Here is a 15,114-nt window from a genome sequence, read left to right as displayed (position 1 = left end):
TCCGACGTTTTTTTTTCAACTCGATTCGGTTGTTTTTTTAAGGGATGTACGACATACATCAAGCATAGAGTTATTTTCTGGGTAAAGTCGTTCTCCCAGCAGTATAAACATCACATTACTGTCCAAGGCAAAACAAAGCTCGTCTGGTTGAAGCTCTTGTCGGAAATAAGCAATAATAATTTCTTTATTAATTAAAAGGTTAATTCAAAATCACTATACAATTAAAAGTATATTATATCAAAATTCTTACCTTGTTAACAATTTCAGATCCGTATCCATCTGTAATTTCGTATATAACAGAGCGTGAAGATTTTTCTTTTATAAAAGTTTATTCACCCACAAACAAATTTCAATTAAACCAAAACATTTATTCAAATTCGGGATAAAATAATCAAATACGTTAACCCTACAAGTTGCTGAATAGCTTACATGTGCGTGTATGTGTTAGTGTTAAGGGTTATTTAGATTTAATAGCGCACATTCAAAAACTGCGTCAAAATAGTGGATGCTCCCTTAAAATGGATAATATAGTGTTACCAATTCTAAATTAATTTTAAATAAATAAAATATAAACTCCACATCAAATTAAAATAACAACTAAAGGCTATTTAATAATAGTTATAAAATAAAAGAAAATAAATTTTGAATGACAAAAAATTTTATGTTAGAATTAATAATAAATAATATAAAGGAGTTTGTCCCACAATAGGGCCCTATTCAATGAATATAAGACTTATAGGCCATATTTAGGATAATTGTTCAGTATTTTTTTATAGTAAAGCTAGTGAAAATATCAATATTAGATGATAATACTTCAAAATTAACACAACAGAAAATCAAAAGTTGGCATTCCTGTTTATCATGTTTACTCGCCCCAATTTCCCAAGTAAAATGTTTTCAAAATAGTAGATTCTTACAGGTTCTGGAACGGAACTAATATATCTCACAGTATATAGCAGGAGATGTTTTGGAACATATTATATGCTACAGCTCCTGGGTACTGCAGTACTATTGATTAATTACAAAATACGAACATACACAACAATTGATCTACTAATTCATAATATTTTTTCGATATCATAATGGTAAAAAATTTGTATATTTTTGCAGTTTCAGAATATGATATAATATGATTACGTCTTTAAAAAAAAATTTATACATGTGGACATATTTGCAGCTAATCGAATATACATATGAACAATTTCTATACGTTCTTGCTTATGAATAATACGTTTTCCTATCCATTTATTAATAATAATCGATTAGTTTACGATTTTGTTAAAATAGCGCGCAAATTACAAATACGTTTTTGCCACAAAATTCCATCGTCATTAATTTGCACTAATTTCAACTCTGGTCCATTGTTGTTGGTAGTTGCGGCAACCCTGTGCGCTTCAACTGCAACCAACTTCAGCAATTCAGCGGGCTTGTACGCTTGTATTCTTTGAAAGGTTGAAGGAAAGGTTGTGCCTCAACGGATCGGCGCGGCATATTTGAAAATTTGGAAAACAGAAGGAAAAAGAATAGCTAAAAGGAGAGAGAAATGTTACTTTAGACAAATAATAAATTAGAAAAGAAAAAATTGGTAAGCTAACTCCGAACGTATTCTTCTCGCCAATAAAATCGACATTGTATTGAGGCATTGTTTTGGTGTTTCTTTTATTGTCTACGATTTTGCAGATCCTTAAAACAATGCAGTTCAGATAATATTACGTGAAAACACACAACAAAAAACTTGAAACCAAAAGACTTCTGTCACAAAATTGAAATAAATTCAAAGCCGCCAAAAGTATTACAAAAACAAAGCCAGCCAACAACAAGAAAAATATTCGCAAATCAAAAGTGTTTGGCAAAAGAAGAAAGAAATTGTTTCGGTGCTAAAAGGTTCTCTCCTTGTCTGTCAACGGGAACAAATCGTCGTCGACGAGAAGAAGAAGAAGAGGACAACTTTAAAAGCCGAGAAAACAGTTTAAAAAATGGCGCCCACAAAGAGTACCCGTGCAGTTTCCAAGCAATCTGTGGCCACCACCACTCTAACAAACCTCATGCCTCTGGCTCGCAAAGGCCTAACCCGACGCAATGCCACCAATGTTCAGGATCAGAATTCCGATATTATGCAAACACGCGGCAAACGCAAGGCAGAGCACAGCCCCCAAAAGAATGAAAAGATAAAAAGGTCCGCTTTGGGAAACCTCACGAACAATGTGAATAACAACAACCAATTGACGAATATACATCAAGATGATGATGCCAAACACAATATTGTCAAGAAGAAGGATTTGGTACAAAATCTGTTAGCGGCTGGAGGACAACAAGAGAACACTTTGCAAATTCTTAAGGAAACACAGAATCTATTGCTGCAACAGGCTCAGGGAGCTCTGCAGAAACAACAGCAACCGGTTAAAATATTAACAAGGGCCTCCAGCCGGAATGCTACTAAAGATGCACAAAAAGAAAATTTGCAACAGCAACAATCGAACATAACCTCAAAAATATTCGAGGACGAAGAGAAGAAACTATTAACGTCTGTGAAAACCAAGCTAAAGAATGATGTGCCAGCAGCACCAGTGGCCTCATTGCAGCCACACCAGGTTCAAAAGACCGCCAACAAGCCAGTTCGGCGCATTTCCAATGAATTTAATAAGACTGAAGAATCACTGTATATGTCTGCCTTGGAGGACATTTCCGTTTCGGATTCTATGCGTTTATCGGGTAACTTCGAAGCTGCCAAACGTCGTTCAATTCTGTTGCAACAGCAACAACAAGAACAAAATAAGACTGAATCAATAACAGTGGCCAAAGAAACATCTGTTCACCAAGTCCCCGAGGGGGTGGAAGACTTCGATAAACTAAACTGGAACGATCCCTTCCAGGTCTCCCACTATGCCATGGACATTTTCAATTATCTCAAAGAACGCGAAGCTCAATTCCCCGTTGACGATTACATGGAGCGACAAATACATTTGTCCAAGTGGATGCGTTCGTTGTTGGTCGATTGGATGGTTGAGGTACAGGAAACCTTTGAACTCAATCACGAAACCCTCTACTTGGCCGTGAAAATTGTTGATCAATTTTTGTGCAGAGAAGTGATAAACAAGGATAAGCTACAGCTGTTGGGTGCTGCTGCACTATTCATTGCTTGCAAATTCGACGAACGTACACCACCATTGATCGAAGACTTTTTGTATATCTGTGATGGTGCGTACAAACACGACGAACTGATACAAATGGAAATGGCCACCCTTAAAGTGATACAATTCGATTTGGGCATTCCATTGTCATATCGTTTTCTGCGTCGTTATGCCCGTTGTGCCAAAGTACCAATGCCCACCTTGACATTGGCCCGTTATATTCTTGAGTTGTCGCTAATGGATTACGATTGTATAACATTTAGTGATTCGAAAATGGCATGTGCCGCCCTCTTTATGGCTTTACGTCTGCATGGTGATGCCCAGCCATGGACATCGACATTGATCTATTATACCGGTTATAAATTGGCCGATTTTGCTGACATTGTGCCGATCTTAAATGCTGGACTGCATCGCAAGCCGAAGGGCACCATTAAAACTATACGTAGTAAATATTCGCATAAGATATTCCACGAAGTAGCTAAAGTTGCACTGATGACCACAGAGAAATTGTTTGAAAATCAATTAGATTTTAACTTTAATTTAATGTCAAGCCAAATAACAGCAAATGAACAGCAGCAGCAAACGCAAAAAAGTACAAAAACAAAATCACAGCAAGGTAGTGGTGGCAGTGGCGGCGGTGGAGGAGTTGACAAACAACAGCAGCAGCAACAACAATAAATTATTGGACAAAAAAGAAGAAAATTCGGTTTCCTTTTTTAGCGTAATATTAAGAAGTTAGTTACAATCAGCATCATAAGAGTTACCTAGTTACAACAACACAACATATAGGCACAGAGCAAAACAAACATTACCGATGGATGCAAGATATGGCGGAGAAGAGAAGTAGCATGAAATTTATATAAGGTAAGATTTAATTTTCTTTGTGTTTTTCCTATTTTATTATTTGGGCGTCGATTTTTTGAAATTAGACAGTTGCATTAAAATTAGTTACCGGGGATTTAAGTGATTGATTCGAAACAGATGCAGTGGTGGGAAAGATACAGCCTCTGGTATTTGTAAATTAAACATAGCATATAGGAAAAATAGGATATTATATTTAATTGTAAGTTGTATAACCAATAATCAAATCTAAATTTGATCTAATTAATTTCACTTTAATGGTAAATGCATCCCACCAGTCCGATACTTGTCTTAGGTTGTACTAGGAAATGTCAATTAAAAACGTGACAAGAGAAATTAAGAATCACGCCTCATGGAGAGAAGCGAATATTTATGAAGACCCACACATTCTTTTGCAATACTTGTGAGTCAATATTTGATTTGTTTGCTAGAAATGTTTCTTGACTCATTTTGGAATCGGCCGTATACACCTTGATATTGTATCCCATCCGCAGTCCATTGTGATTATATAAAGTATTATATAAGTTTCCCTAATGGGTAGTATCTCTGCTGAATCACAGACAGATTTACAAAAGTTGAAATGTTCCATTCCTCTGTGATGCCATACATCTCCGTTTGGAACGATCCTTATACACCATTGTTTTGTATACCACAAAAGTTATCTATTCTTCCAGTAAGTTCATTTTTAAAACAAGACCTGAAATATCTGTGCTCGATGATTATTGGGGTTCGATGGTAATTATAAATCTACGTATTGACATAGTCTGTTTGAACCCCAGTTGTTTTTTATATTTTTAAATAATTTCGATCACAATGAATATATCGAAATTCAAATAATATCTACTATAATATATTTAATATACAATTTTATTTTTTAAAAGTCATCCTTGATAACTAACAAAAGTTTAATTAATGCCCTTTTCTACTTCTTTTTCAGTTTGACTGTGCTGCATATATCTATAGTATTTTTTGTAAAAGAAATTCCTCTACATGCCACATTTTTAGAGCAGACAGCAGAGTATACTTAACTTTATTTCCCCTAATCTAACATTTCCCCCTCTATATAATTTATTGTTTATTTTGTTAAACAATTTTATTTTTATTATAAACTATCAAAACGTGTTTTTTCTCTCTAATCTTTTTTTATCGATCTATATAAATATACATATATATGTTTTCGTTTTTTCAGTGTTTTTTCCCATGTCTGTCATTTGTTCTTCATTGTTGCTAAATCTTTAGAAATTCTATTCTATTACAAAAAAGAAATTAATTATAAATTGACAACAAAACCTTTTTTTATCTAACAACCTATAACATGAAAGCCACCAAAAAAACAAGAAGAAGAAACAATCTCAACCAAGTACAATATATATAACTACATACATACTACGCTTCTATTAAGTTAATACATTTTTTAAATATATACATATATGTAAAAGTGTGTGTCTTATCTTTCTACAAAATGTTAACATTTTGATTTGATCAAGAATTGAAAAAAAAACAAAGATGTCAGGACAAAGAGAAATTATTAAAAGGAAAAAAAAAATATTTTAAAAATGTTAGCAAAAAACACAGCATGTATTACTGTAATCAGGTTTATACTCTTTTTCCAACATTGTCATAATTATCTTTACCATTTATCTATTTTTTTTTTTTTTTTTGAGAGAGAGAAACAACGATATTCACCACTCTATTTAAACAACAAGCAATTTGCTAAAATACTTATACATTTTTTTATAATAACTTTATTAATTGTTAAGTAACATTTATCACTTTATTATAATTATTATTAGTTTTATTATTATATACCATTATTCATACATACAACAACAACTAAACACAAACATATATATTAACTATACATTAAACTATTGAGCTATATAAGAACAACAAACACAAAAATTACAATTTTCTTTTAATAAATTACCAATTCTTGCATTTTACTACACAAAAAATATATATTCTAGTGTTAACTTATGTGCCCTGCCCCGCTACTTACATTTTTTTATGAATACTACAGCCACATTTGTTTTAGTGCAAATGTTGATTATTTGGCTAGTTGGTATGATGATGTGTGATTCAATCATTCTATATATGGAACTGTGTGGACTTACTCGCCCTCTGGACCCATGATAAAGTTGTTAAACAATTTGTCTTGTTAACTAATTTTTGTCATTTCTTTTTTTATTTCTTTCTTTGTTTACTAGGTTTTCAATAAGTTTTTCCTTTTTTTGATTTTTCAATATTATAAATTAAATTAATTGCCTTATATTAGTAATAATTAATTTTGACTTTATTTTTTTCGTATTGATTAAGTTTTTCTTTGTCATTATAATATAATTCCTAGTTGTATATGTTTTTCTTTTTCATTGTTTTGTATTTTTGTTATGTATTTTTTGCCATGTTGGTTGTATAAATTAAACAAAACAACAAATCATTTTTTTTGTATATGTAGTTAAGTTATTTCTTTATTTTTTGGTTAATAAATACGTTTTTTATTTATGAATTTGTTGGTCTTTTATTTTTTATATATTTTTTGTTTTTATTTTTAATTTCTTCTTAAGTATTTGTTAACCAATTGTTAAGAAAATAACTTAACTACCAGGCCATACAAGGACAACCTGTAGTACATGTTATTTTTTCCTATGTAAGTACGTACTATAGGGGTTCGTATACCAGTTTAATTCAAGAAGTATTCGGTTTTTATTTTGTCCACTTTAATAGAATCTTCCCATAATGAACTTTGTCAACATTTTCCAAAGCTCAATTTTGTTGACCACATCCGCTTTTGGTGTTCTGTTCACCGCCTCAATTGTAGCGTTATATTATTTGGGCAATTTCAGATCTGGACCAAAAAAAGACTAAGTATTGATAGGGTCTTACATCGACTTAAAATAAATTAGAAATCTTCACATCTGGATAGAAAAGGTTCAGCATAAATCCATGTTATTGCATATCCCGCATATTAATGTCCCGCCATTTTTATACCCTCAGCCTTATGGCAAATGATACGCCAAAAATGTGCCTCATCGAAATATTGGTTTTAGTCCCCATGTTTATTTGGACAAAATCCGCTCCAGACAATTTGAAGTCGATTTAAAAAATTTCGTCCGTCTGTCTAGCCGGCTGCTGCACACGATAACTCTCGAAGGGAATGAATGAGGATACCTTTTTGAGCTGGGTTAGAATAAATGGTACACCTCATGGTTCATTCGACTCTCCAATAGCTACTGCTTGTGGAACTACCCTTGTGCCAGTTAAAGTTATCCTGCATATCCGTATTAATTTAGCACGAAAGCCGAACGCAGACATGGCTTTAAACACCTCAGAGAGGATTGGACTTTCGAATGCGGTTTTATAGTCGACGAAAAGGTGGAATGTGTCGATGTGTATTTTGTGGGTCGTTTCCAGGTTTTGGCGCAGTGTGAAAATGTGGTCAATGGTGGATTTTCCAGGTTTGAAGCTGCATTGGTATAGTCCAATAATCTATATCGTCATCTCTTACTGGATCTGGGGTATCTTCTTCACCGCCACTATTTGATACCCGAAGCTTTGCAAAATGCTCCTTCCTGATCCTCAGCTCGCTGTCTGTATCTGTGACCAGGGTTACCTCTTAATCTCTGCACCACGACCATCGGTTTGGTGTTTTACTTCATTCTGACTTTTGTATCGATCCACTTCATCTAGTAACTACCGTACAAAGGGTCAACGTTTTGAAAAATAGAACATCTCACATAAGGCGAACCGAACATCCAATTTCATCGATTTCATCACGTAATATTTTTACCGTACTTAGATTATGTCCGAAGATGGAACCCTTCGGTCCACTCCTTCTAGTAACTCCCGCACAAAATGTCTACATTATGAACATTTCTTTATTCTTTACATGAACCTCTATAGAGCTCCTCCTTACCTATAATTACCTCTGCAGTACAATAAGTAATTCTAGAGAGATCATATTTATATATACGGACATATATATACGACCTATAAGAGTTCCTCGAGAGTTGTACATAACGCTATTATTCCTTACCCACCACTTATCTACAAGGAAGCTACAAATTTACGTTGAAATTCATTTCCTAGAACATAATTTTTGAAATTATTTTTAAAAAATCATTAATTACGCTTCATTTAACACCCGAATAAATAAAAAGCAAACCTTATCTTGGTTTCTTTTTTACAAAATATATAAATTCTGGTATTTTTCATTTATTGTGATTCAAAGTAATTTGACAATTTGTGAATACTACCGCAATGAAATTTAAAAGCATCGAAGTGTTGTGGTTTTTATTAGCAGTGGTGGCCACCAATGTTATGGCTGCTCCCACAGTTGATATTTTAACCGATACCGTTGGTGGCTTAACTGGTGGTCTACTTGGAACATTGGATGCCCTCTTGGGTGGAGGATCTCGCCGACAGCCTGAACAGCATATACACATTTATGTGGATCAACAGCAGCAACAACAGCCATATGGTATGACAACATATTACCTACATCCTGGTCAGCAAACAGTGGTTGGGCCACAAGTACCATCATCTTTGGCACCACTGCCGAAATTTATACCCACCACGGCACCTGTGCATACCTATAATATTCCGCCACAACGTTTAAAACCTTTACCACCCAATGTTGTACAAGTTAATAAATAAACGATTTAAAAATGTAACTTTATGAAAAAAGAGAGATCAAAAATAATTGTAAAAAAATAACAAGAAAATGCTTAAATTAAAGTTTTTTTCCTCAAATTGTGTCCTATTCATAATATCGAATGATGGCATAGTGCCTTATGGTTGAATTATTTAATGTTAAATAAATTATAATAAGGTCATATATCTAGTGCTGTTTCTCCACTGGAAATATTAGGAGTCAGATCCTTTGCAGCTGTTTTTTTTTCCGAGCTAGTTACTAAAAGTTTTTGCAATAGAACCAATTTTTGTTTTTCTCCTCTTCACAGTTTCCGTGAGAGGAAAACCTGTGGAATAAAGTCTGAAGGAATTTTTATACCCTCAGCCATTTATTTTATAATAGCTGGCGAACGGACAATCAAAATTCAAAAACAAGGCCACCTCTCGCCATACCAAACTCACACTCGACAAGATACTGATACTACCCGTGCTGTTGTATTGGTCTGAAGCATGGGTATTTGCACAAGCAGATGAGACAGCTCTTGGCGGGTTTGAGAGAAAATTTCTCCGAAATATCAATAGACCGATCTGCGTCGATGGTAAATATCGTCGTCGAATAAACCATAAGTTGTACCATCTATTCTCGGACATCGAAAGATCAAGTGAGAGACAACATTTCGGAACAAATGTTCTGTCACTAGCCAGCTAAGTAAGAGGGTAACACTTTGATTACTGTAGGATGGCATATCCATCATCGGTCGTGGAAGAATTTTTGAATATACAATATTTTATTTATTTCCTTTGCATTATAATTAATGAGGTCATTTTAATGTTCCTTACAAAGATTCCATCTTAATTCTTTAGATGAAGGCTTCCAATCTTTCTTTTCCTTTTCCCGTTCCCTTGGCAGTGGGGTCTACGATCCGAAAAGACCCGAGTCTAACTCGACCAATGACTGTCACCTGAACCAATTATTGTTAGATGGGGAGCTGACCTGGATCTCGTCTTTTTTTATTCTGCGGACCTAGATTTTCGACACTTTAAACCTCAAACCTATGGTCTGTGCAAATGGAACTGCCATATCCTTTATCATCCCCCTTTCCATAGTAATATCTACTGTCTTCATAATTTCTGTTGTTTTGAAAACATCAATATAATCCTCTTTTGTGACAAATAATTTAATTAAATATCCAATTTGTTTTCTTGTTATTCCGAAAAGCTCGAATATTATCCTCTATCGTGGCAAATATTTTAATTGATTATACAAATATGGTAATAAGCAATTTGACATATTTTAGATTTTATTGGAAATGATAAGAATGTTTTTTTTCTGAGTGTACAAAAAAAGCATTTGAGGCATTTGTTGTTGTTATGGAGGTAATGACCTCTACGTTGATTTGAATTTGTCAAACAAAAAATGAGAAGGTTCTCATCTGCCATAAACGAAAACTGTGTGTATGTATCTGCATTTATTTGGGATTCTGTCTTTGTGTGTGTATTGAAATATCCTTGATCCTTTTGCAGGTTTGCCTTTGAAACAAAATACACCAACAAATTCACGGGAGATGTTTTATTTTCTTCAAGAAGCAACATGCAACCGATTTGACGAGGCAGGAAAGAAACAATACCAGGTAGATTTGTCATTAGGTGGTGGTGGTGTGCATATGGCATTTCAACAATACTAAAAATGTTGTTGTTGTTTTTGTAACATCAGAAACATCCGTAAAAAAGGTACAATGATCAGCGCGGCATGTGTACAAATATTTGAAATGCATGGTAGGAAATAAATTCACTATTGAGGAACTTGGCGCTTTTTTTCTCTCAAAATGTTGAATATGTCTTATAATCGGCATCTTTTTAGGTAGATGCGAGATTTTTTTTCTTAAGAAGAATCCTTTCTTATAAATAAAATTACAACTCAAAATACCAAACTTAATAAATAAATTATTATTTTGTACTATTTGATATAATTGAGAATTCTTAATTATATATATAATTATAATAAAGCTGTTGCCACCAGAATATTCTGATCGATCTTGATCAATAGACTTAATTCTTATTTTTCCAAAAACTAATGGATAATTAATTAATTAAAAAAGATTTCCAGGCACGTTGATCTTGTGCGGAGCTCTTCCAATTTGAGAGACCATCGTTTTCGTCTTGATATTTCCATCGAATTCGTGTCCTTCAATATGCCTTTTGCGCTGGGGCATCCATTCGCACTTTATGATCTAGCCACTTGGCGCTTTTTTTCTCTCAAAATGTTGAAGATGTCTTATAATCGGCATCTTTTTAGGTAGATGCGAGATTTTTTTCTTAAGAAGAATCCTTTCTTCTAAATAAAATTACAACTCAAAATACAAAACTTAATAAATAAATTATTATTTTGTACTATTTGATATAATTGAGAATTCTTAATTATATATAATTATAATGAAGCTGTTGCCACCAGAATATTCTGATCGATCTTGATCAATAGACTTAATTCTTATTTTTCCAAAAACTAATGGATAATTAATTAATTAAAAAAGATTTCCAGGCACGTTGATCTTGTGCGGAGCTCTTCCAATTTGAGAGACCATCGTTTTCGTCTTGATATTTCCATCGAATTCGTGTCCTTCAATATGCCTTTTGCGCTGGGACATCCATTCGCACAGTATGATCTAGCCACTGTAGTCGCTACAGCTCGATACGACTGACTATGTCCGTGTATATATTGTAAAGCTTGTGGTTCATTCGACGCCAATATAAATCTGTCGGAGAAAGTATCTCTCAAACACACTCTAAGAGCTACCTCATCTGCTTGCGCAAGTACCCACGCACGGGTAGTACAGTAGTTTTCGTTAGTCCACAACTATAGTTGCACAATTTTTGTGGACTATAAGCCAATTAGGACTATATCCGAAATTTGTTTTAAGCCCTTTAATGAACTATAACTAAATCCCGATATAATATACGTCAAGGACTATACACAACGTATGTGTTTCTTTAATTAAAATTAAAGTTTATTAAAAACAGTCTGATGGCCTTTTCTTTGGCGCAATGTTAGTAGATTATACGAATTAGAAGCTTTTTTGATTTTAGAACTATTTTTTAGAGAGGTGGCCTTTGCTTATTTAGACCATAGTATCATCTGTTGGCAAACACTATCCTTCTCCGAATTTCAAAACTATGTCATTACTTTTATTTATGACGGCACCGAGGTATAACCTCGAAGTTGTAGTTTTCAAGTTCCAAAGTTGCTCTGAATCAGCTTATTCCTCTCGCCATTTACTGCCAGGCCCACTTGGGCTGACTCATTCTCAGTTTGATCAAATGTTACCGCTCGTAATGTTCGACCCATTATGTCGATGTAATCGGTGTAGACGAGTAACATATGCTGGTCATTTCTGTTCACATTTGCTTATCGTATGACCTTTTATAGCAGAATATTAAAGAGATCACACAATAAATTGTTACCTTGTCTGAACCGTCATTCGATATTGAAGGGTTCCGAGAGGTCCTTTCCGACTTTAAATGCTGGCTGTTAAAATTATCTTGCATAACCAGCCGGTGCATGCTCCTGACCAGCATCTAACCTCCGGTCTTGAATAGTTCGGGTGGTAACCCTTCGGGAACTGCTGGAGTATTATTTTTCAAACGGTTGATTGCTATTCTGACCTCATCTCTATACCGTCATCTCTTATTGGTTCTGGGGTATCTTCTTCTCCGCCACTATTTGATACCAGAAGCTTTGCAAAATTATCCTTCCAGATACTCAACACGCTGTCTATATCTGTCACCAGCTGCGACCCTATTATACTTGACCCTATTATCCTATATATACTGCGACCCTATTATCCTTGTGTGTCTTTTTCGTCCTTAATTTAATTATCCGGACTCCATACTCGTAATATTTTACAAAAATTATTTTATAAAAATCATATATATTTATGTCAAATACGCCAAAAAATATTTTCGAGGAACAAAGAACCGGTTTTCTAAACTTTTGAGTCGGATATTCGGAGAATAAAACCGATTTCAATACATTATATGCATATCATTAGAAAGCTATTAAACAAATGTTCTAAATTTATTGAGATTTCTTCAGAAAAAACGGTGAAAAGTAACGGAACGAATAGGACGCGCAAATTTTTTAAAGAATCCAAATACCATAGGAAAATTTAATTTTTGCAAATTCTTCGGTTTTCTTATAATCCAAAACATCTATTTAAACATGGTTTGGCCCAAGGCCAATGAAATAACCCTTGAAGATGGGTATAAATACCCACTTCCAAGAATTAAAAAATACATAACCTATTTGCCGGAATATGTTGCTCTTTTGCAGGGATATCCAAATGGAAAAAGTATCCCAACAATGAAAATTGCAGACGAACTTCATTCAAAGTTTGATAATTTGGAGACGCACTTCGTTACAAAACGAAAAATAAAAATTATATGTAACGACCGCGACACCATAAACAAAATAGTTGCTGATGAAGATCTCCGCAAGAGATACTCCGTGTTCATACCAAGTGAACTCTGCGAAACAAAAGCTGTGGTGCAAATCCCATTTGACACAGAATTCACTGAAGAATTTCTATACGAAAACTTAATTATAAAGCATAAAGCGGAATATGGACCCATATATGACAACATTACCATAAATGAAGTCAAACGCTTTACCAAACCTGACTTGGATGACAAAGATAAAAGAATCAATTCCGATGCTGTCCTTCTGACCTTCAGTGGGGATAAACTGCCTTCACACGTATGTATAAATAAGGTATTTTTCTTGGTAAAACCGTTCATAGAACGGATTCTTCAGTGTAAAAAATGCTGGAAGTTTGGACACTCAACCAGAGTTTGCAGCCGCTCCCGACAAGTTTGCCCGCGCTGTGGCTCGGCTCATGAGGGTACTTGTTTAACTATACCAAAGTGCATCAACTGTGACAAACCACATGATGCCAGGTCGAACCAGTGTGAACTGCGTACAATGCTTAGGAATAAAGCCAAAAAAGAAGCTGAGGAAAAAACGCCAAAGATCATACACAGTTACAATAATTTAATCAACAAGCCTCCTCTGCGGGATCTTTTTAATTTATCACAAGAAGACTTCCCGGAAATCAACGCAAAGAGGCCAAAATTAAGACCAAAATCTAAAATCAACATAAAAAGGAAGAAAAATCCTGTTTCCGACTCATTTACTGAAAATATTGATGAGAATTCTCATCAAGAAAACATTCAACAAACCCCTTCCAGCGCTGAAGTTTTGTCAGCAGCCATTGATTTAACTGAAGCCGTTACAAATTTCGACATTCAATCACCCAATGCTTTGGATACTCCGTCCATGGATCTCAGTCCAAAATCTTTGATCAATTCCAAAAGCATTGAAACCAACCAAAATAACTCTCAACCAGAATATGCTGAAAGCAAAAATGACACTACAAAACTCAATCAACCTATAACTAACACATTGAAAAATATCATCCGAACATCCACAATATCCGATAACGTGATCCGCACACCCTTATATCTTTTTGAATCATTTCAAAAAGAAAAAATGAATGTTCTTGATCATGATGAAGGTCCTACAGATTAACTTGAGAAGCATCAGAAATAAAAAAACACAGCTATGCCAATTCCTGAAAGAATCGGGGATTGACATAGCATGCATATCGGAAACCTATTTGGATACTACGGATCATTTTTCTATACCTAATTATGACATTTTAAGAAAAGATAGATTATCATATGGTGGCGGCGTTGCCATCCTTATAAAGAATACTATAAAATACACCAGCTTTGACATTCAAATTATCAACCGTAATATAGAAATAATTGCGTGCTGTATAAATAACGATTCCGGCCCTACAATTATAATATCTACATATATTCCACCCAACGTGACATTCAACACCGCTGACTTAATGAGTATTACCACACGCATTCCACAAAATGCTAAAATAATAATCTGCGGTGACTTTAACTGCCATCACCAAATATGGGGCTGTAGTAACACAGATATTCGTGGAGAAAATATGCTTCAATTTATAGAAGATAACGATCTTGTCCTTCTAAATGACGGCTCGTCAACCTATTTTGGTAGCAGCTTTCCTTCTGCGTTGGACTTATCTATATGTAGCCCTTCCATTGCTCTTATAACAACGTGGTCCACTTTAAATGAGTGTCTTGGTTCAGACCATTGCGCTATAATTATGGAGATTGACTTATATACAACATATTGTAAAAATAGCTACGGTATACCAAAAAACATAGCTCAAGATCGAATTAACGAGTGCATAATTCAAATACTTAACGACGACCAATATTTACAATGCCCGGAGTCATCAAAATTTGAACTTCTTTCTCAAAAATTTTATGAAATATTCAAAGCACCTGTTGGCAAAAAAGAGTATCCGGATAACAGTTGGTGGAGCTTGAAATGCAAAAAGGTAAGAGCAACTCTTATTAAAGCGCTAGCTCGATACAAAAAAACACCAAACAGGATCAA

The 15,114-nt window shown here is 34.4% G+C and overlaps 1 protein-coding gene across 1 annotated transcript; it reads left to right on the top strand.

The window, feature by feature from the left end:
* The first annotated feature begins 1,932 nt into the window (after positions 1 to 1,932).
* LOC133321086 (G2/mitotic-specific cyclin-B3) lies at positions 1,933 to 14,202 on the top strand. Its single transcript, XM_061530185.1, has 5 exons — positions 1,933 to 3,768; positions 8,293 to 8,633; positions 13,225 to 13,371; positions 13,415 to 13,516; positions 13,582 to 14,202. Exons 1-5 carry the CDS (start codon positions 1,977 to 1,979, stop codon positions 14,200 to 14,202), a joined length of 3,003 nt encoding a protein of 1,000 aa, XP_061386169.1. The 5' UTR covers positions 1,933 to 1,976.
* Positions 14,203 to 15,114: the final 912 nt, after the last annotated feature.

The sequence above is a fragment of the Musca vetustissima genome, unplaced genomic scaffold, assembly GCF_032173495.1.
Source record: "Musca vetustissima isolate MV318-11 ecotype Yass unplaced genomic scaffold, APGP_CSIRO_Mvet_v1 utg64922, whole genome shotgun sequence".
Lineage (NCBI taxonomy): Eukaryota > Metazoa > Arthropoda > Insecta > Diptera > Muscidae > Musca > Musca vetustissima.
Note: the sequence above shows the minus strand (reverse complement) of the source record. Positions and strands in the feature narration are given on the sequence as shown.